Here is a 20650-nt window from a genome sequence, read left to right on the forward strand (position 1 = left end):
TGTGTAGCAGCAAAACATGACAAGTATAAATAGAACTATCTTGACTTCAACCCCTACAAGCATGTGTGTAGAAATCATCATATACTTGATATGCATGTTTATCAGAATCCAAGCTGAGAGGTATCATCGATACGTGAAGCATGCTTTAAGCTTTTACAAAGGACAGCAGAATGAGAGACTTATCTCTAGGAAAGTGGCCGAGCTAGCGGGTGCAGAGAGTAGATATCTCGGTGCCCAGAAAAATTTGCGGTGATGCCAGCGAGAGGTGAAGAAACTTCCAAGTTGGTGGGGAGCCAACGGGTGCCAGAGATTGTTTCCGGGTTTGCTCATCGAGGGGTGAAGGACGGGCTGTGGATTGGGCCGCCGGGAAGTGTCCCAGTACACCTGGTGTTCGGGCTCTGTTTGATTTTTTTTTTTTTTTTTTGTGAATCCCGGAGTGTCTCGGATAGGTTTATGAATCTGATCTCCGTGCTCGGAGGATGAGTGAGATTTGTCGACTGAGATGTGGAGATTGCTCGATCAATACGAGCGTGTTCAAAATCTCCAAACACGGGTCTCGGCACTATGGGAAAATCCTTATCAGACTACGCTTTTTACACAACGAAAAAAAAAATTTCATTGTGTGTTAATGAAAATGGCTTCAGACAACACGTTTAAAGAACTTATGTCGTATAAGGCTATTGAAATTCAGAAGTTTTTAACTAGAAGGTCATTGCACAACACTTACAAGAATGGTCTGTTGTATGAATGAAAAAAAAAAGTGCGGCAGATTTCCCTCCTAGCTTGCTCAAATTTGGCTTCAAATTTATACTACATTGTACAACAGAATAGCTATATCTGTTGTTTGAGTGTAGTTTATAAAATGTCATACAACAGTTTTTTACTTTGTGTTGTGTGATCAAGAAAGATAATTTGAGAAAGTTTGGATTTGCCCCCAAATATCACTTATTCCCCCAAAGCCTACAAATTTTGATCGACATATGTGTGATGACTGTAAGCTCATACAACACAAATACGTAATTTGTGTTGTCTGAGTGAGAAATTGACTTGATACACATTTACGCAAGCGTATGTATCGTGTCAAGATAGGGAAATATTATGCCCAAAGTTATCGTACCACGGGGATTAGTGGCTAACCCACAATTCTTGGGTGGTGGTCGGAACTAAAGTCACTAAGCAAACAAAAGAAAAATAAAGTAAATAAAATAAAAATGCTACTCTAAGGCACCAAGCCTTAGCAATGCTCGGCTTTGATTTTCACCAAAGCCTAATCAAAACTAAGAGCCTAGTGGTGGATATGTACAAATGAGTGAGAAATTGTCATTCAAAATTGTGTTTGTAATTTTCTAATAACTAAATTGCAAGAATTTAAATGAAAGCTTTAGCTAACAACTAAATTAAATAAAGAAAAGAAAAGTAAGAAATGGAAATTAGGTCACTAGGGTATCCACTTAGCCAAATTCAATGCACAAATATATTCCGACAATGGTTAAACAATTTATAATGGCATCAAGAACCGTACCCAAGGCTTTTCAAGGCTCATGAGTCATTAGATTCCTTAAATGGTATTCCTACTCCGGATCAAGGGCAGTAGAAACTCAATTGGGACAATTTAGAGCCTTGTTAGGGCCTCTAGTTGCACCAAAAGGCGAAGAATCCTAGAATCAAGGTTCCCAAGCTAGCCAATACGGCAATCGAAATTGGTATTGTAACTAACCATGTTCTAAACAAGTGTCCTAGCTAGAAATTAGAGAAGTGATTAGGTCCCCTAATTTGTTCTAGACATGCTCATCGACACAATCAAGAGTTAATCAAGCTCCTAAGCATGCATCTAAGACAAATATTATAAAATAGAACATTTGCCAAACATGAAATTGAAAACCATTAAATCAAAACATATTTATTACATAAAATCCATGCTAGGGCTCAAACCCTAGTTTCATAAATAAACTACTCACTACCCATCAACTAATCAACAACAATATTCATCAAATTAAAGAGAGAAAGGTGAAGAGAAGTGAGAAGTAACAAGAACAAGTCACAAATTGCTATGAAGCAATTATGACAAGTCTTGATTTATGGCTTCTCACTTTTACCCAAACTCAAATTTTGATGCTCCTTGACAAATTGATGAAGCTTTGTTGGTGTGGGTGTGAGAAAAGAAAAAGAAAATGGAAGAGGAAGAGATTGGGAGAGAACAGCCCTTTGGGCTGTTCCTTTAGGTTGTGCGGCGTTGAAGCCCTGTTGTTGAGAGAAGGGAAAGAATCCAATATAAGGGTGGTGGTCTCCAGATTTCGTGAGAGAGGAAATTGGTCTAGGATGAGGGCTGATGTGTCAAACTAAGATAGGAGCAGCCACGTGCTGAAAAGAAAGAAGAGGTCAGCAAGTATAATTAAGCAAACTCTTTGCTTAATTAATTAGAAGATGAACACGTGCAGGGCCTAGACTTCTTCTTTCATTTTCTTATTATTATATATATATATATATATTTGGGGCTGTGACCACTTACCCAATTTTTGGCCAAAAATTGCCCACTTACTCCACCAAGAGTTTTTTAACCTCATTTACCCAATCTAACAGTGTTTGACAGTATTGCCCTCATTTTAATTAACAAATTAAACTCATATCGATTTCTCTCTCTCTCTCTCTCTCTCTCTCTCTCTCTCTCTAACCTCATCTCAGGCTCTCTTTCTCTCTCTCTCTCTCTCTGAGCCACCATGCCCACCACTCCACTGTCGATGTCGGCCTCCACCGCCGCCGCTCCGTCCCACCGTCGGACCACCAGAGGATGACGCCATCTAACTCCACGATCCCAACTTCGCCGATTTTGTTCGTCAGATGTCCGGGAAGCCCCGAAGCTCCACGCCGGAATCGGGTTTGGGCTTCCCTTGCAGGTCTCGGACGACGTCAAAACTGTGGTCTATTGGGGGGTAATAGACAGATTATTTCCCCCCACTAATTTCTTAACTGTGGTTAATTAATCACTGAAATTAGAGTTTTGATAAGTCTTATGTTGTTTTGAGTTTATTAAAGTACAATAATCTGTCAATGATAGTTAAGTGAAGGGTTCTGACTTAAAACGAAGACATTATTTGGGGGCAGTAATGTGTCTACTGCCCCCCACTAAACCATTAAAACTTGCACCAGTTAAGTGAAGGGTTCTGACTTCGTATGAAGACATTATTTGGGGGCAGTAATGTGTCTATTGCCCCCCACTAAACCATTAAAACTTGCACCAGTTTCAAGGATTCACAGTGTATTGCACTTTATCACAAACAAATCAACAAGAGATGATTACTGTCTCCTAAGAAAGACATTATTGGGTGGCACTAATGTGTCTATTGCCCCCCAATAGACCATCAAACATTACACCGCTTCCTATGTTTCACAGATTATAGAAGTTATTCACACTCAAAACAACAGATAATGTCTAAAAACCCACATTTTGAGGGTCAATATTCTGTCTACTGCCCCCCACTAGACTGACACAAACCACACAATTTTTTTCATTTATCGACTACTGCAATTTAACACTACATTTACTTTAGAATAGCAGTTTTCAGTCCGTCAATAAATAAAGCAGTCATCATTGGCCCCCAATACAAAGTCTACTGGGGGGCACTAATGTAACAACTTTTATGGTTATGACTGCACAATAGCAGATAGCAGTTTTCAGTCTGTCGTCGATTCCTTCAGAAGGTCAACCCCGGCCTTGCCGAGCTTCTAAGCGACGAGGACCGTTGGCTTGGCGTCGAACCTGGCCGCGGAGAGCACGACGACGAGTTTCGGCGCCGCAATGGCGAGAGCAGGCGTCGTGGGCGATCTGCTGGAGGGATGGAGGGAGGGAGAGAGAAATCCGATGTCATCTGGAGAGAGAGAGAGAGAGAGAGAGAGAGAGAGAGAGAGAGAGAGAGAGAGAGAGAGAGAGAGAGAGAGAGAGAGAGAGAGAGAGAGAGAGAGAGAGAGAGTGAGTGAGTGAGGGGGGAGGAGAGAGAAGTCGGTGAGGGGGGAGAGGGTAAAAAAGTCCCAAAAATAAATAAAAAGAAGAAAAAAAGAATTAATTGGGTAAAGGGAAAATAATCCCTTAGAGTGTTTTGGGTAAACGGGGTTAAAAAATAGTTAGTGGAGCAAGTGGGCAAATTTTAAGCTAAAATTGGGTAAATGAGCATATACTATCGGAGGCAATTAGATTCTGTTCCCTTGATGGCGTTGACCACGGTTGACCCTCATTGATTATTTCGTCCTTTTGTCGGAAACTCTAATTTCTCACAATTTTCTCTGTTTCCGCAATTCCGCTTATTTTCTACAAAGTAAATAAAAATAGATTAATTACGTATTAATTGACATGGAGATTTGCTTATTTATAGTGTTTTAGATATAATTACACGCATATAAATGCGTATAATAAGAAATGTTTGTCCCTAGCACCAAAACTGATACTTTGATTGCACATAGGTGGGAATTTTCCCTCCTTGCTCCCTTAACTCAAATTTAATATGTACATTATCAGACAACCGCAACTTATTCTTGCGTTGTGTGATTTGTGAATACAAAATTGAAAATGTCCCCCCCCCCCCCCCACCCCTTCTTTTTCCTTATTATAAGGGAAGTGTTCCTATCCTTTCATCTCTCTCTCTCTCTCTCTCTCTCTCTCTCGTCTTATCTTTGTCTACTCCAACGAGATATACCAGACAATATGTTCCTCTCCAGAAAGATCCATAAGGCCGACCACTTCTACATATCAACGGAAGGCCGGCTATCTCGAACTACAGTGAGTGACCTTTGCCGCCTTTCGCTCCCACAAAGACTGTGTGTTCTGCCTCAACCTCCATCTCTTAGAGGACCAATCGCCACCACCGTCGACGGTTATGATGGTATTTCTGCATGCTTCTCCGGAAAGAAGTACATCGCCCTACTCTATTCTCTAAGGGATAGTAAGTAATTTCTTTTAAGAATTTGGGGTTAGGGTTTCGAATTTTCAATTTGGCTTGTTTCAAATTGTTGCCTTCAATTTGGGTTTCACTTTTGGGGGTTTCTTTTAGATCTGGAGATGAATATCACTGCTTTGGTATTCTAATTCTCTTTTTGGATTTTGACCTCTATCAGGATCTGGTATAACTCGCTCTCTGACCTTTCTTTTACTTTTCATTTTCAATTTTTCCGTGCATATTTGATATTGTTCTGCTTCAATTCTTTGATTTGTTAGTGTTTGTAAAATGTGTGCTAGTATCGATTAAAAAAAAAAAAAAGAATAGCAAGTTAGTAACTCAATAAATAGGTGCTTAATGATTTTTATGCTCGACTGATTCATAGAATTAATGTTTGCTTGCAGTTCTTATTTTCATTATTCCTGGTTGATTTTATAGATGGTAGGAATATATGACGTTGCTCAAAGGAAATTGGGATTATGAAGGATTGACATTGGCTGTCAATACCAATTCATATTTTCAATCTGTAGTGCTGATCATAATGAATATGATTATAATAGAGTTTTGGGTCAATTGATTGTACTGGATACTTATTTTCTGTACTCTCTACCTGTGTATTTTCAAGTTTGGTAATTGAATGGATAGAGTATTGTTCTGCTGCAGTTTCTAGGTATATATTGAGTCATTGATTACCAGATTTTCACCATGGGGGGAGCTCGTTCTAGGAAGAGAAACCAAAAAATAGAATCTATTCATGCCTTTTTGGATGATGGAAAATGGTGGTTGTTTCTCCAGGTTCGGGATATTACACACCTACCATTTGCTGAGCGAGAGTTGATGTTAATAAAGATTGCTGTAAACACTACTGCTAGAAGGGATGTTCTTGATATTGCTGGCATTTTCCGTGCTAAAGCCGTTGATGTTTCTGATCACACAATTACTCTTGAGGTTGAATCTCTTTCCTTCGTTCAAGTCACATACTGTGCTTGTTCAGTACTTCAATTTTACCAACAGGGTAGAAAGCGTTTTTGCCTTTTGATCATTGGTATTAGTTGGGGTTACGGCTCAAGCATTTTTAATCATGTTCCAGAACTGACTACATAATACTCGAGACTTAGCATCTGTTATTGCTTCGTTTCACAACATATCATTAATACCATCTATTCATAATTGTTTCAGCTTACTGGCGATTTGAATAAAATGATTGTACTGCAGAAGTTACTAGAGCCCTATGGGCTTTGCGAGGTTTGTCTGTTCATTATTTGTTGTTGTAACCAATTACTAATTGAAACCATTGTTAAACACTCATGCTTTTGTTGCATGGTCTTGTTTCTGGGTTTCCACACGAGTGTTCAATGATAGTTTCAATTAATGCCAGGAAGCTGCACTCTCATTGACAGATGATGCAAATTCCAATTATGTGTCATATAGACATTCTTCCAACAGGGTTCTATTGTTCAGATAGTCTAAGAACTTGGTTGCCGTGTTCTTAGTTCCTAGATCTTAACAGTTCTTTACTACTTTCAGATTGCACGAACTGGGAGAATGGCATTGGAGCGGGGCTCTCGTGTGGATTCCACTTATCTCCGTGGATATCCCCTTCCATTATAATGCAGGGGTTTCCCACTGGATTTTGATATGGCTGACCACGTAAAGTAAGTTTTTCTTTTCCTCCACTTTGATGGGAAATATATTCACCTGCTGGCTATGACAAGACCCGCCCCGAATTCCACCCTGGAATCCGAAGTGGCCCTGCGGGACCCACCTCTAAAGGAGATTTACCAAAATTTTCGGCATAACCTCCCTTAAAAATGGGTAACCCAAAATCCTGTTGAAAGCTAATAATTCACTTCAAAAAAAATCCAACCACAACTCCTGGAGCCACCCTGCTCCCAAATTTAAACAACCCAACTCAAAACTATCCACATCAAACATAAACTCCGAAAGATACAATTTACTACAATCACCAAAGTTAGGTCATCGACCTCGAATATAATACATGTAAGTTGGGTCACATATCCCTTAGTAATCAGAGCATTCTAGGAATATAAATAGACAAGGAATACAGTAGGTTAACCAGGTAACCTACAGAAGGTGATGGCGGAAGCAGGTGCGGTCACTATGGCTCACACTCGTACACCGAGCAACAACACTGCAATCTGGGCATTTGAAACCGAAGGGCCCAGGGAAAAGTATATCAAAACGTTAGCGTGAGTGGACAAAAATAAGTAATTGAAAGAAAAAGGGTTTTATACTTTTCCACAATTATCTCAATAAAACTCCCGATGCATGCAATAATTAAGAAAAGACCGACTAGCCCCGCTAGTCAAGAACAACAACAAAGAATATGGGGAAAATGGGTTCACCATACGGGAATGGAGCCCCTCAGGCTCAACCTACCCTCGACTGCCACTCACACATAGATTGTGCAAGGAGGAGAACTAATAACCTCAACTTCCATTCACACATAGATTGTGTGAGGAGGAGAATATCACCTCGACTACCACCCACGTGAGGAGGAGAAAGCTACCTCACTGCCACTCACAAACACAAAGTAAGTGAGGAGGAGACCTATTCACATGACCCGCGTATGGTGAGGAAGGAGATCGTCCAAAGCCAGTAAATCTGTATAATTTCCCCACTTATCTCACGAAATAAGAATCCAAGTGTATAAAGACGTGACCCCGCACGCCAAGATCATCTCAAGTTCCAATATAAGTAGGGTATAAAGAAGTATAAAGTTTTGCTTCTTCGAATTCTTATTTCGTAAATCTCTTAAAAAGCTCCAAGAGCTGAGTATAAATATAAAATCAATAGTATAAATTTCCGAATCCGCATAAAACAAAATCCTCAAATCGAGCATAACGAATCTTAATTCAAAAGTTCAAACCAATAAAACATTCAATAATCCAAACCAAAATAAAATGCTCGATAAATAGTTGTTAAATCAATAACTTAAAACTTGCGGAATTTAATTTGCATGCATCAATTAAAATCAAAGGTCCACTCACAATAAGCGGTCAATCCTGACGTCGCTCGTGATTCTCCTCGTATGGAGACTCCTCTCGTCCTGTACGAAGAACAATCATAAATATATAATTCACAGGACGGAACTTTAACTTTACGATACTTATAATTGGAAATTCAAAACATCCCTCTTCCTAAAATCCGACTCCTCAACTCTCTACAACATCCATCCTTAATGCTCCAACAATAATCTGTCATTGATGCTATACCTAGAGTGAATTCAAAAGGAATTCGGCGATCGAATTCACGATAATCAATAATTAAACATTTAAACTCAATTTGTAAATCCTCCAACTTCCACCAAACTTCATGCATTACGTTCTACAATCATTCACTGGTACAGGGGATTAAAATGACGTCTAAAACCCTACTGTACGCGCCTCCACGCGCTACCTACAGTGGCGGCACGTGGGGACCACGCGCCGGCGGCGACCTTCTCCGATGACCACCAAATTCCGGCAACAACATCATCTCAACAGACCCAATCAACTTCTCAACTACAACATTGATCAATTTTAACTCCAAATGGCCGAAATCAAACAATGAAAACAAAACCCAGAAAACTTCAAGAACCTAAGAATTTCAATTCGTCGATTCGACCTCTACACAACACATCGTGATACAAGGCCATAGGGGAAATGATCAGTGATGAAAACCGAACCTTCGACGGTGAGATGGGGGCCGGAGGTGGCCGGAATGGCCGGGAATCGGCCAAAATCCAAAACTGCAACCGGGGAGGAAATTCGTTCGATCCGAGCTTTTCCGGCCAAATCGTCCAAAGATGCTTCCACAGACGTGACCGGGGGAGGAAACCGAGCTTGGGGTTGGCCGGATTACGTCCGGAGGCGGCCGGAAGAGGAAGAACTCGGAGGGGGAGCGAATCGGCCGAGAGAGGAAGGGAGAGTCGGGGAGAGAGAAAGAGAATGGGGGGGGGGGTGGGTTTCCGGTTTTGGAAACCTACCCTGGTAAGTTTCTATTTTTATCCAAAAGTTACCATGAACAGTAATTTTCTTAATTCACTCATAACTTTTGCATACGAACTCCGATTTTTACGTACCACATATGCACGCGCTCGGTTTAACGCCCTCTACAACTTTCATGAAGGAAATTTTCTCAAATTAATAACTCACAAAAAGTCAATTTTAAACCACCCCCTAAACGTTAAAATTATAACCGCGAACGGTAACCATAAGGAATTCCATGCAACTGAATAACAAGGGTATATCCGATATGGGGTGTAACAGGCTATATTCATATGACAAAAGGAATAAACATCTTAGTTAAGTCTTTTGATTATCCGTGTCAGGCCTCATGGAAGATAGTTTTCATAGAGGGATTTCCAGAAGATATTCCAAAAGTGGGAGTTCAAATTGCTTGGCAACCTCCTTCTCAACCTGCTATAGATATTCAACATGAAAAAGGGCAATGCCCATCCCTCATGGACTCCTACGTACGACAAATACGTGAGGTAATTGTTTTTCTGAATGTTTCTTAGGATAGAGACTAAGATTTGTATATCCTAGCTCATGCCAATTGCTTCTTTAAAGTTGTGACCGATGAACTTGGAAGTGGGTCATGATCGATGAATACGTATTCCTTGTTGGAAATGCTTAAGTCATGTATGGATACAGGTTATTCCATTATTATAAAATATGATTATTTTGTTGGTGTTTAACTAGCAGTCTGATGGTAGCTCTCAAAGCAATGTTCAAGTTTCTTTCATTAGTGTTACCTCCTAGAATCATATTGATTGGATACCTAATCCATATGTGAACTCTACTTTTTATTCTCTTTTAGTTTAATCCTAGTGTTTCTTTATGTATTTGGATCTGCGTGCTTCTTGTGCATATTGATAATATTCTATTACCACCTTTTCTTTTTTTCACTTCAGTTACTGTGAATAAGTAAGCATTATATACCATTTAGCTTGGATATGATCAGGAAATCACGCTGTTGCCATTTAGATTACATTCCAAGCCAAATCTAAATAGCAATGCCTAAGTACTTGCAGTGTAGTAAACTACTAACTGCATTTTTCAAAAACTTTCATAAGAGCAACATTTTTCTAGTATATATTTGTGTATAAAAGGAAAGCAGAATCTTGTTTCACATCTCCAGGGATACTTTGACTTATTAATTAAGGTATGTTGTCAAGGCGTGACTATATTGTTATGTTTTGAAAGATCACCTGTCTTCCAAGCTTGGGTTTGCAATACCAGATGTAAATATAAGTCTTTGTATTTTGTCTTTCTCTGCAGCTTCTTGCTTGTGTCATTTTGTCATGTTGCTCATGGGTAGTGTGGCTTTTGATGTGGGAGTATTGTATGCAGCTTCTTGAAACAAGTTGATGTGGTGGTAGAAGTAGAAGAAAAAAAAAGAGGAGCTGCAGGAGCAAGCATTAGTCGTGGCCGAAGTGGGTAAGCAATCATAAATAGTCCAATAAACAATGATCCATTTCTAGCACACTAATGTCTTTGTCCCGGATGCAATGTTAAACAATAAATTGTCACCGATTCATGATTTTGTGGAACAATGACTAATACGAATTGTATCCTGGTGGATCCAATGTACTTTGAAGTTTAAATTATGGGTTGGAGTACTATTAGTTCATTTGATTGTTTGCATCAAATTTTATTTCCATTTGATCACTACTGTTCATTAGGTAAAATGAATGTTTAAATGATCATACAACAGATTTCTCATTTATCAGACAATCGTTTTTTTTTTTTTTTTTTTAAAAATAGGTCTTCTAATTTACTCTCACACAACAGAAAGCACTAGAACCCTGTTGTCTGACAAGGCTTAAAAAACAACGGATTTAAACAAATTCTGTTGTGTGAAAGTAGAGCCTCAATTGCTGGGCAGCTGCGCCTGGCATCTGCTGAGCCATCTGCCGAGCCATCACACAACAGTTATAACACATACCCGTTGCCTATGTGTTTCTCAGACAACTGTGTTCCACCGTTGTCTGAATTTTCAACAGACAACAGCTCGTTCTACAACGGTGGCACTCCTAATCACACAACAGTTTTTGTCTGTTATTTGATAAGTTTTTTGGCATAATGGGACCTTGAAAATGGATGATGGTCCTGACGGGTGAGCATGCAAGACCCGGTGGTTCTCCAATTAGAGAAGGCCGAAAGCTAATTAATGACGAGGTCCCCGAGACATCTGCAACAGCCTGGGCCAGAGGTGAGGGTTGACGTTAGAGAAAGCACAATGAAGTACTCAGATGTGTGGTTGTCGATCGAGTACCGAAGACTGTTTAACCAAGATACCAAGTTTAGTCAACGAGAAGCGTTTCTGGGCCAAGTCGTCGAGAGTCGAGTCTCTGCTAGGAGATGAGTCACCGTGAGTTGAGGAATAAGGCCAGAGGGTGCCGGTAAGTCATTCTGGGTTTGAATTCAGAAGAAACTAGTGGGTTAGGCGAGTTGATAAGTCATTCTGGTACTGAAAGCTATTGCAGGTTGGGTTACCAAGAGGTGAAGAGGCTACCGGGTTCCTAATTTGGTCACCCAGAGGTGATGAAGCTTTTGGTGAGTCATTGAGGACTACGTTGCCGGAGAGACATGGATGCCTGGAGGGTTCGGGTCTGCTGCCACTTGAACTCCAGTTAACATGGATGGGTGATGTTGGTGAAGAGACAAACCCAGTAGGTCCAAGTAGAAGCTAGGGTCTCCGGGGTGGGTCACTGGTACACTGGGTGTCCAGATATTGAGGTTGTCGGTGATGACAATCTGGGAGGAGGCATGGGTGCCTAGATAGGATCGGGTACCGGGCTCTCAAGCATGACGTACAAGAGCAGTTGTAGAATTGAGGGTGCGGGGTCCTGTGCGTACCCGCTGACTCTTAGTACCCGGTGGCTCAGAGTACCCACTGGCTCCTCGGAGGCTTGGGTGAGGTTGAGGGTGAGGGGCGTCCTGCATGTACCCGGTGACTCGTGGTACCCATACATGACTCTTGCTCAAGGTCGAAGGTTCATACCCATACCCGGTGACTTGTGGTACCCAAACATGACTCTTGCTCAAGGTCGGAGGTTCATACCCATACTTAGGGAACTTCCTTCTAGAGTCAATGTTCTGTGTGAGAATACAGGAACCAAGTATGAAGCATGATTGATAGAGAGAAAGACACAAGCATGTATAGTGGTTCACCTTGCCCTTGAGGCAAGGCTACGTCCACGTAGAGATTCCACTATGAGTAAGGCCAAGTAGCCTTTTGTAATAATACAAGTGTGGGGATCATGGATCCCATCCCTTTCCAAGAAGGGGATGACTTCCTCTTATAGCTAAAGGAAATCCTATTCTATTCTGTATTTCCAATGTGGGACAATAATACACATATTTGCTTCTCTTGAAGCCTTTTGGAGAGCATGGGAGGGTGGCCTCCCGACTAGATACTGGCTGACCTCCACCATGGCAACGTAGCTCGGGTGTCGGTCTACTGGATGCATGCCATAGGCGAGGCTAGCCATGTCGTGGGGTCCACCTATGAGGTCGTTGCTTATGCTTGGCGGTATGTGATATAGGCGATATGTACATCTCTTGAACGTGTCTAGTGAATTTGAATGTTGGTGTTTGTATATATTGATCACGCAAAATATGTACAAGATACAGACTATATATAGTGGAAGACATAACAAGCCAATAACCAATGGGTCAAGGACTGTGAACATTACCACAAATCACTCCTAAGTCTTAACTATGGGCCATAAAACTAGGACCTAGAAGTAAGGAAGACTTTACTGCAGAGCTGTAGAGTGAGGAGGAGCCTTAAAACAAGGAAGACTGAAGACTTCAAAACTAGAAGAGTATGGGAGAAGGTAACCTCTAATTTAGTAGCTTCTAATACTCCCCCTCAAGCGGAATCAATGGAGCTCCTTGAGCCAAGCTTGGACAGCAGGCGTTCAAACTGAGCGGAAGCGAGAATCTTGGTAAAATTGTTTGCTAGTTGATCACATGATTGTGTGTACACTATTTCAATAAATTTAGATTGAACCTGATCTCGAACAATGCATGTGACAATCAACTTCAATATGTTTGGTGCGTTCATGGAAGATTGGATTGGCTACAATATGCATGGTAGCCTAGTTATCACAATGTAGAGATATGGGCACAATGCACACAATGCCTAAGTCACCCAACAATGTCTTTAACCATATGAGTTCACAAACTATAGATGCCATTTCACGATACTGCTCAACTTCGGCACTAGAACGAGCAACCACAGTTTGTTTCTTACTTTTCCAAATAACTAGGTTGCCTCCAATGAAAGTACAGTACCCAGTTATGGACTTTTGATCAATGGCATTAGCTGCCCAGTCTGAGTCTGAGTAGCCCACAAGGTTGAAGTGACCATTGTTCTTCATAACAATTACTCGATCAACTGTGCCCTTTAAGTAGCGAAGAATCCTTTTGACAATCTGTGGATGATGAGTGGTAGGGGAGTGCATGAATTGACTGACCAAACTCACAGCACAAGTGAGGTATAGTCTTGAAATGGTAAGATAGATGAGCTTACCGACAAGGCGTTGATAAACATAAATATCTGAGAGAGGCTCTCCTTCAACATCTATTTTAAGTCTGCTACTAAGAGGAGTGCGTGCAGGCTTACTATCCTTCATTCCTGCCTCATCAAGAAGATCAACAACATATTTGCGTTGATTTAAGAACATACCATTTGAGGAGTGATCCATTTCAATTAAAAGAAAGTACTTCAATAGTCTAAGATCTTTGATGGCAAAGGTATTGTGCAAGACTGACTTGAGAGACTTAATCTCATCCATATTGTCTCCAGTGATGATTAAGTCATCCACATACACTAGAACAACCAATTTTCCAGCCTTGCCATTTCGAACAAACAAGGAGGAGTCTGACTTCGCTTGAAGCTTGAGGCAAGAAGAACCGAACTCAGTTTGGAATACCAAGCACGTGGGGATTGTTTCAAACCATACAAGGCCTTGTGAAGTTTGCACACCATTCCAGCTTCACTTTCACATGGATGTCCAAGAGGTAATCTCATATACACATCTTCTTGACATCTATTTGGTATAGAGACTAGCCATAATTCACAACAACAGATAACAAATCTCAAACTGTGTTCATTTTAGCAACTGGAGAAAAGGCTCCTTATAATCAACACTAAGGGAAGAATTCATCATGTCAATGTGGTGCAAATAATCAAGTTTGGTTCCGAGGGATCAAGGAGACCTCTTGTTCTTGATCTCATGCCTAATGGGATATTACATCTCTAGACAGAGCTATTTCCAGAGAAAGAAACAAATATTACTCAGTAGGGATAGGATGAATACACAAGTAGTATCAGATGCTAAAATCTAGAATTGTAATCATATACATATTCTTCTTCACATAAATTTTACCTAACGATTCTCACTCTCGACTTGCAAGCTTTTACCCTGAAGATTAGAACACTATTTCTCGTACTGTGGCAAGAGGCAAAATAGGTTTTATATAGCTCCCAAAGTACAAACCATTCATGTTTGGAGTTTCAGAATGTTGTTTAATGAAATGGCAGGACAGAAGAGGAACTTGAATGCAAAATTCAAGCCATATATATTTCCCTTCCTGTCACTACTACAAAAAGTTAATTAGACAACGGTGGATTTCCGTTGTTTGATGACCAAGTCCACCGTGGTCTAAGTGAGTGTTGTGTGATTAAAAGATCACACAACGGTAATTCCATCGTTGTCTGACAATAGTTGGCTTAACATAATAGCTATTTCAGTTGTGTGAATTCTGCGCGGGGATGCCTCAGCCATTCAGACAACAGAAGATAATTTCTGCTGTTGTCTGAGATTCATAACACACAACAGCTATGACTCTTTCTTTGTTATCTGAGATTCATAACACACAACAACTATAATTCTCTCTTTGTTGTCTGAGACACATAACACACAACAATTATAACTCATTATTTGTTGTCTGATATTAATAACACACAACAACTATAATTCTTTCTTTGTTGTCTGAGATTAATAACACACAACCAAAATGAAATTATCTCCCTTGTCTGTTGTTGCATTCAAACAACAGAGATAATCTTATTTCTGTTGTGTGTTATGAATCTCACACGACAGAATTTTGTTTCCTTTTATTGTTGGGTTGTTAGTTCACACAACAATTATATTGGTTAGCTGTGGTGTGAATATTGTAATCAGATTGTGTAACCACCAATAACTGTTGTAGGAGAAGTCTCAATTTTGAACTCTTTTACAGTTATACAACACATTTGTTTTATATTGTGTTGTATAACTGAAACTTGGACAACAAGAAGAATATCCATGTAAACGGTTCTCGGCGAAATAATGATCGAAATATTACCATATAAACAGTACTATAATCCATATAATTCAAGTACCATTATTCAAACATCTATACATTCAAGTAACTAGATAATGTACCAAACAAGAGCATTCCTAGCTAGATATACATGAATAAAAAAACATTCATATTCTCAATGGCTCTTAGCCTTCGGCTTCAATAAAACCTGGAAGGACCTGCTCCAATTGCTTTGTACTTTTTTTTGCGGCCGAGCTTGGGACACTTGGCTCTTGTTGTTGGTAACTACACCCATTTATGCTAGACATTTATGCTATATTAAGATTTGCCAAAAATCTCATATCTATCAAAATAACAGTACAAATAATTACGAGTTAAGACATGGATTCTCTAGTACGTATTTAGTGATACTTACAGAGTTGAGACAAAAAATAGTCATTTCAGTACCCAGCAAATGCTCTATTGAAACATGAAGAGGCTTCTTTTTTATCAACAAATTGTTCTATAGTTCCTGTAGAAGAGAGATAATGTGAAGATGTTTTCAGTTAGTTGAGCAAGGCAGTCTCTGTAAGAAAATGCATGACCGAGGTCTTGACATTTTATTGAATATTTACTATGTGTGAACACACTGGATAGGCTTTCAGAGTTGCACATATAAGTCCCCTTGAAATAATGGTTTTATGCTCCCCTTATACCATGTTTTAAAAAAAAGACGTAATACATAAATTTCAGAAAACAATCGATACTATCATGTTCTTATGGTAAGACACTGAAGTTTTCAAGAACTTTTAGAAAATGGAAAAATTTAATGTTCCAAAGATATGCCAACACAAAAATCTAATATGCCTAGTGAACGACACATGCTATTTTCTCTAGTGCACATTGACGTCAAAAGCTCCATCATCAGACTTTACTGGGCAACAAAACAAATATAGAATGAAAAACAAACACTAAGTTGGGTTTTGCCTAAAGCCTTATATGAAACTGGAGTTATCAGTTTTTAGAAAAGAAAGGACTTTAAGGTGATCTAACTTGAAACAATTATTATAAACTGGGGAATGGAAGGAATCTTTCACATGGTTCTCGGCTAGCTACTTCTGTTCTTTTCTTATTAAATAGTAATCTAATATTACATAGGAAAAATTGACATATTTGAATAAGGGCATTGAGCTAAAATAAAGAAAATATATAAAGCTACCAATTAACAGCATTATTGCAGTTAAAAAAGCAGATTACTAACTTCTTCACCAAAGAAAAAGTCGATAATACTTCAGTAATGTAGTTGTTATTATGTACAACATTGAACGTGGAATGATGGTTAGGATTAATATAAGAGATATTTATGAATAAGGAAAACTTATCTGTCATACTAGATTACTTCAATCCCCACATGCAACAAATTTATTGTTCACACATCACTCATAACTGAAGCATATATCACACAAAAAGCATATCAATGCACTGTAATTGGAATTACTCAGAGAACAATACCTTAAACCAGGATTAGAAGCGCAGATTAAGATGTTTGAGGTGCTCTCATTGCAAACAACTTTCTCCACCTTTTACTTGCTGCTGCCTTGCAGAGTGCAAAACAAGATTCATGAGCAATTCAAAGATAAGATTGATCGGATAGCTTAGCCAGTAAGGATTTATATCCAGCCAGGCCACTAGGCCTCGAAGCTCCTAGGATTTATACCTTGGCTTCTTGGACTGGTCTCCCTCTAGAATCATCCTTTATGTCAACAGTTGATGTCATGATTTCTGTGTAATATTAAAAAGAATAAATATGTTTGACAATTTGTTAATTGCTTTGCTGAAAGTTTAAAAGAAAAGTAGAAGTCTCACTTTTCTCAACAGCCAGCTCATTGTTCTTGGGAATTTCTGCAATTGTGACAACTGTGGCAATAGCTGCAGTAACACAATAAGAAATTAGTCTGTGCATAGAGCATTGATACCAAAGGAATATAAACAATGATGAAGAACATATTCATATTAACCATAGCTTTTCAGATTCATAAAGGATCAAAGCTACTCTACCCCTACCGCCGAAACCACAAAACAGATCACCAGGGATTATAAGAAAAGAACACTTTGTACTTAATAATAGGACAAAGTTATGAATGCAAACCTTTTTCTGTATGGTCCTATCACTTGCGTCAACATCAACACAATAACCAGCCTGAAAGATATATTTCAAACTACCTGTTGAGCATAGGGCTGGGATTTGTCCAAGACAGGGCAAACAATTGCCTGACGTGGACTAAGCCAGAGCAGCCATTTCCAATTGTAGTGATGCAGCAGTATAGCAAACATACTCTTAACAGAACCCAAAATGGCTCTGTGTATCATAACAGGTGCCTCCTTGCCTTCTTCACCCTCTGCTGAGTAATACAGCTCAAAGCTAGTTAGTAGCTGAAAATCAAGCTGCAACAAAAGTATTTTTTCCCCAAGAAAGTTACATTTACATAATGAGAAAACAAAAGAAGAAGAGATCGTTGAATAGAAAAAGTGATAGCAACATACCTATAATGTTGCACACTGAAATTTCATGTTCAATGCATCAGATACATCGATATCTATCTTTTTTCCGTAAAGTGCACCATCCCCTTCATTTATCTGGAACATGACTGAAAATGTAAAACTCCACACACACACAATCATTCAGAGGCACCTATAAAATAAATAGATAATGGACCTAGACAACACACCATCAGCCCCAATATTTTGGCCAATCTTATGATAAAAGTTTGTCATCCATCAAGCTAAACTTTCCATCAAAACCATTATATAAATTTATATGCTATACATCAATCTTATGATCACACTATATTAGATGCCTATCACCAAAAAATAAACACTAGATGAGGTACCAAATAAAGCATTAGCTAGATGCCTAGAGGCAACTAGAGCATTATTAAAAATACCTACCAGGGTTTGCCAAACTCATTTAATGCTTCTGTGAGAATTGCCTCAGCTTTCTCCCATGTTTCTATCTCTCCAAGGTATTTTTCTGGCCTCTACAACACAAACACCGAAACTATTATTGCACCACACAATTAAGTTGAATTCCCCATCCTTCAAAGAGAAAGTGTACCTGTTTCAAGAATCAGAGCTTGGAGACTGAGATAGCCAGCAAGAGTGAGAAGCAATCCAATGCCAACTCTAAGGACGCAACCTCCTCCTTCTCCACTGAGCTTGTCATTTCCACTTTCACATACCAAATTCCAATAAAATCAAAAAAAAAAAAAAAAAGAGCCTACCAAAAAGAACAATGAAAAACTTCAAAACAAAATAAAAAACAATAAGATACTCAACAGATTCATAAGCTTCCATTAAAGCTTCTCAAAGAGCAAGGTGGACATAATCAAGGTCTTGGAGCTTTTACCGAGGAGTTCGGCAAGGGCGTCGTAGAGGGAGGTCGGAGTCTTGTTCGTGGCAGAGAATTTGGAGCGGTAATTAGGGACCATGCCCGAGCAGTCGAGATTGGCCTTCTGGTTTGTCGAGACCTAACCCAGCATTCATGGACGATGCAACAATTAAAGACGCGAATATTGGCGGAGGAGGCTAGGTTTTGGGCCACGTAGCCGGAAAACCCTAGGGAGACGCGTATCGCCATAAGAGCAAATTGAAATAGGAAGGTGAAAATTTTGGTACAGTGCGGTGTCGGAGACGAAGAAAGACGACCTAGAAAATGGTAACAACAGCCAGGGAATGCCATTTTGGTAGCAAAAGACGGTGAACTGGAGATAGTAGAGTTGAATTGAAGGTTGAGATTCTAATTGGGGAAGGAATTGGATGAGATGAAGATTAGGGGATTTGAAATTTGAGGGTTTTGGATGAGAGGAATAAGGGAAAGCTCTGAGCTTTGGCTCAGAGGACTGCTGGGTTTTGTTTTCTTTAATTATTTTTTTTTTCTTTTGTACACGATGTGGCAATTAAACCTACCAACAAATTCTCAAAATTACTCCCACATCAGAAACTGAAACAAACTGTTGTATGAGTGCACTACATAAAATCAAAATGCCAAAACATAGAGGGAAACATGCCGCCTACAACATTTTCACTCAAAATGTTGCCACCTATGTTCTCATTTCACACATCAGAAAAATATAACTCATGTTGTCCAATTTCTACAACTTGCACTAGGTTTACCTAGTGGAAGACATTCAAGCAAGCTTACTCAAAATTTGGCGTCCAATTTCCAATCACACAACGGAAATCTCAAGCATCGTTGTACCTAGTGGCCCAAATTTTAGATTTCAAGAGGCAACCAAGACTCGAGAGTGGAGGAAAAATCTGCCACTAAATTTTTAAGACTCAGACAATGGACAATACTTAATTGTGTTGTGCAATGTAGTTCTGAGAAATAAGTTATCACTTTGTTGATATTCACACAACAGAACATCACTAATACCGTTGTACAATAAAGTTTACTTAAACAGACAACAGACGATTTCTGTTCCGTTGTGTGATTAACTTTTTGTAGTAGCGTGGATTTATGAGAAAATATAAATTGATTCATTATTGAAATTGTGTGTGCATATGAGTATCATAAAATAATAGCCAAGAAGGTCATTGTGCTCTATGGTGAGGTTGAAGACTTGAAAATGCCTCCATTGACCTCTCTTCTGTCCACGTACAGGAGAAGCCAATGGAGGGTCAACTCTATGAGACTGATGATCAAGAGATATTTACCCAGCCACATGTTGGTACAGATACCGCATTCATGGTACTAGGGTGATGTAGTGCCTACCTAATCTTGTACAGTCCCATAAGAAGAACCAGATCTACCGTAACAGATACTACTCAAGGCTGTGTGTTGAAAATCATATAGTTACTGTAAGAGGAAGTTCATCAGAGCGGTGATTATATTCAGTAAGAATACATAGAAGTTCAATTGCAAACATTTTTAGCACATCAATAGCTCCTGATTCTAGCTAAAGAGGAAGCATACCTTTTACTTGATAGCAGTTAAGTTTAAAGTGACGAAAAAAGATTATATCTCTGACTTGGTTCCTTTCAGTTTCAACTACTAGCTGATCTTCACAGCATTGTTCTAGATTCCATCTTGCGATCGGCACTCTTCAATTGTATACCTCCCCAAACATGGTGGAGATTTTGCATTATGACCGTTTCAGCCGATATCAAGTACTAGCAATGTCTTCACAACACCTCCACAAAGTATTGCAATGTATATCAGACCACACCCTCATTCGCGTATTTGCATCGCCATCCTCCTCAGATAACACAATCACCGCATATTCAGAATAAACCACAGCAGGATGATGACGGTAGGCAACAAAGCCTACACCATATGTAATTCCTGGCATGACACCCCAACTTTTCAATCTAAGATGAGAATAAGTCTTATAAGAATAGGGAAACAACGCTCTTCTG

At 39.4% G+C, this 20650-nt stretch overlaps 1 protein-coding gene and 2 long non-coding RNA genes across 13 annotated transcripts; 1 reads left to right on the forward strand and 2 right to left on the reverse strand.

Moving 5' to 3' along the window:
- Positions 1–5727: 5727 nt before the first annotated feature.
- On the forward strand, positions 5728–6582 carry LOC121049615. Its single transcript, XR_005800901.1, has 3 exons — positions 5728–5876; positions 6108–6173; positions 6456–6582. It is a non-coding gene; the product is annotated as an uncharacterized LOC121049615 (long non-coding RNA).
- A 6459-nt stretch (positions 6583–13041) lies between these two features.
- Positions 13042–13740, reverse strand: LOC112203364 (uncharacterized mitochondrial protein AtMg00810-like). Its single transcript, XM_024344342.1, has one exon. It carries the CDS (start codon positions 13738–13740, stop codon positions 13042–13044), a length of 699 nt encoding a protein of 232 aa, XP_024200110.1.
- Positions 13741–15291: 1551 nt separating this feature from the next.
- Positions 15292–19137, reverse strand: LOC112165395. 11 transcript variants are annotated; one of them, XR_005800894.1, is made up of 8 exons: positions 18639–19137; positions 18348–18460; positions 18182–18270; positions 17777–17869; positions 17382–17631; positions 16950–17161; positions 16745–16829; positions 15292–15764 (listed from the first exon to the last, which is right to left on the reverse strand). It is a non-coding gene; the product is annotated as an uncharacterized LOC112165395 (long non-coding RNA). The 11 variants fall into 11 exon arrangements; XR_005800895.1 differs by having other exon boundaries at positions 18569–19137; XR_005800900.1 differs by having other exon boundaries at positions 16745–16825; positions 16950–17014; positions 17099–17161; positions 18348–19137.
- Positions 19138–20650: the final 1513 nt, after the last annotated feature.

This window comes from Rosa chinensis, chromosome 5, assembly GCF_002994745.2.
Source record: "Rosa chinensis cultivar Old Blush chromosome 5, RchiOBHm-V2, whole genome shotgun sequence".
Classification (NCBI taxonomy): Eukaryota; Viridiplantae; Streptophyta; class Magnoliopsida; order Rosales; family Rosaceae; genus Rosa; species Rosa chinensis.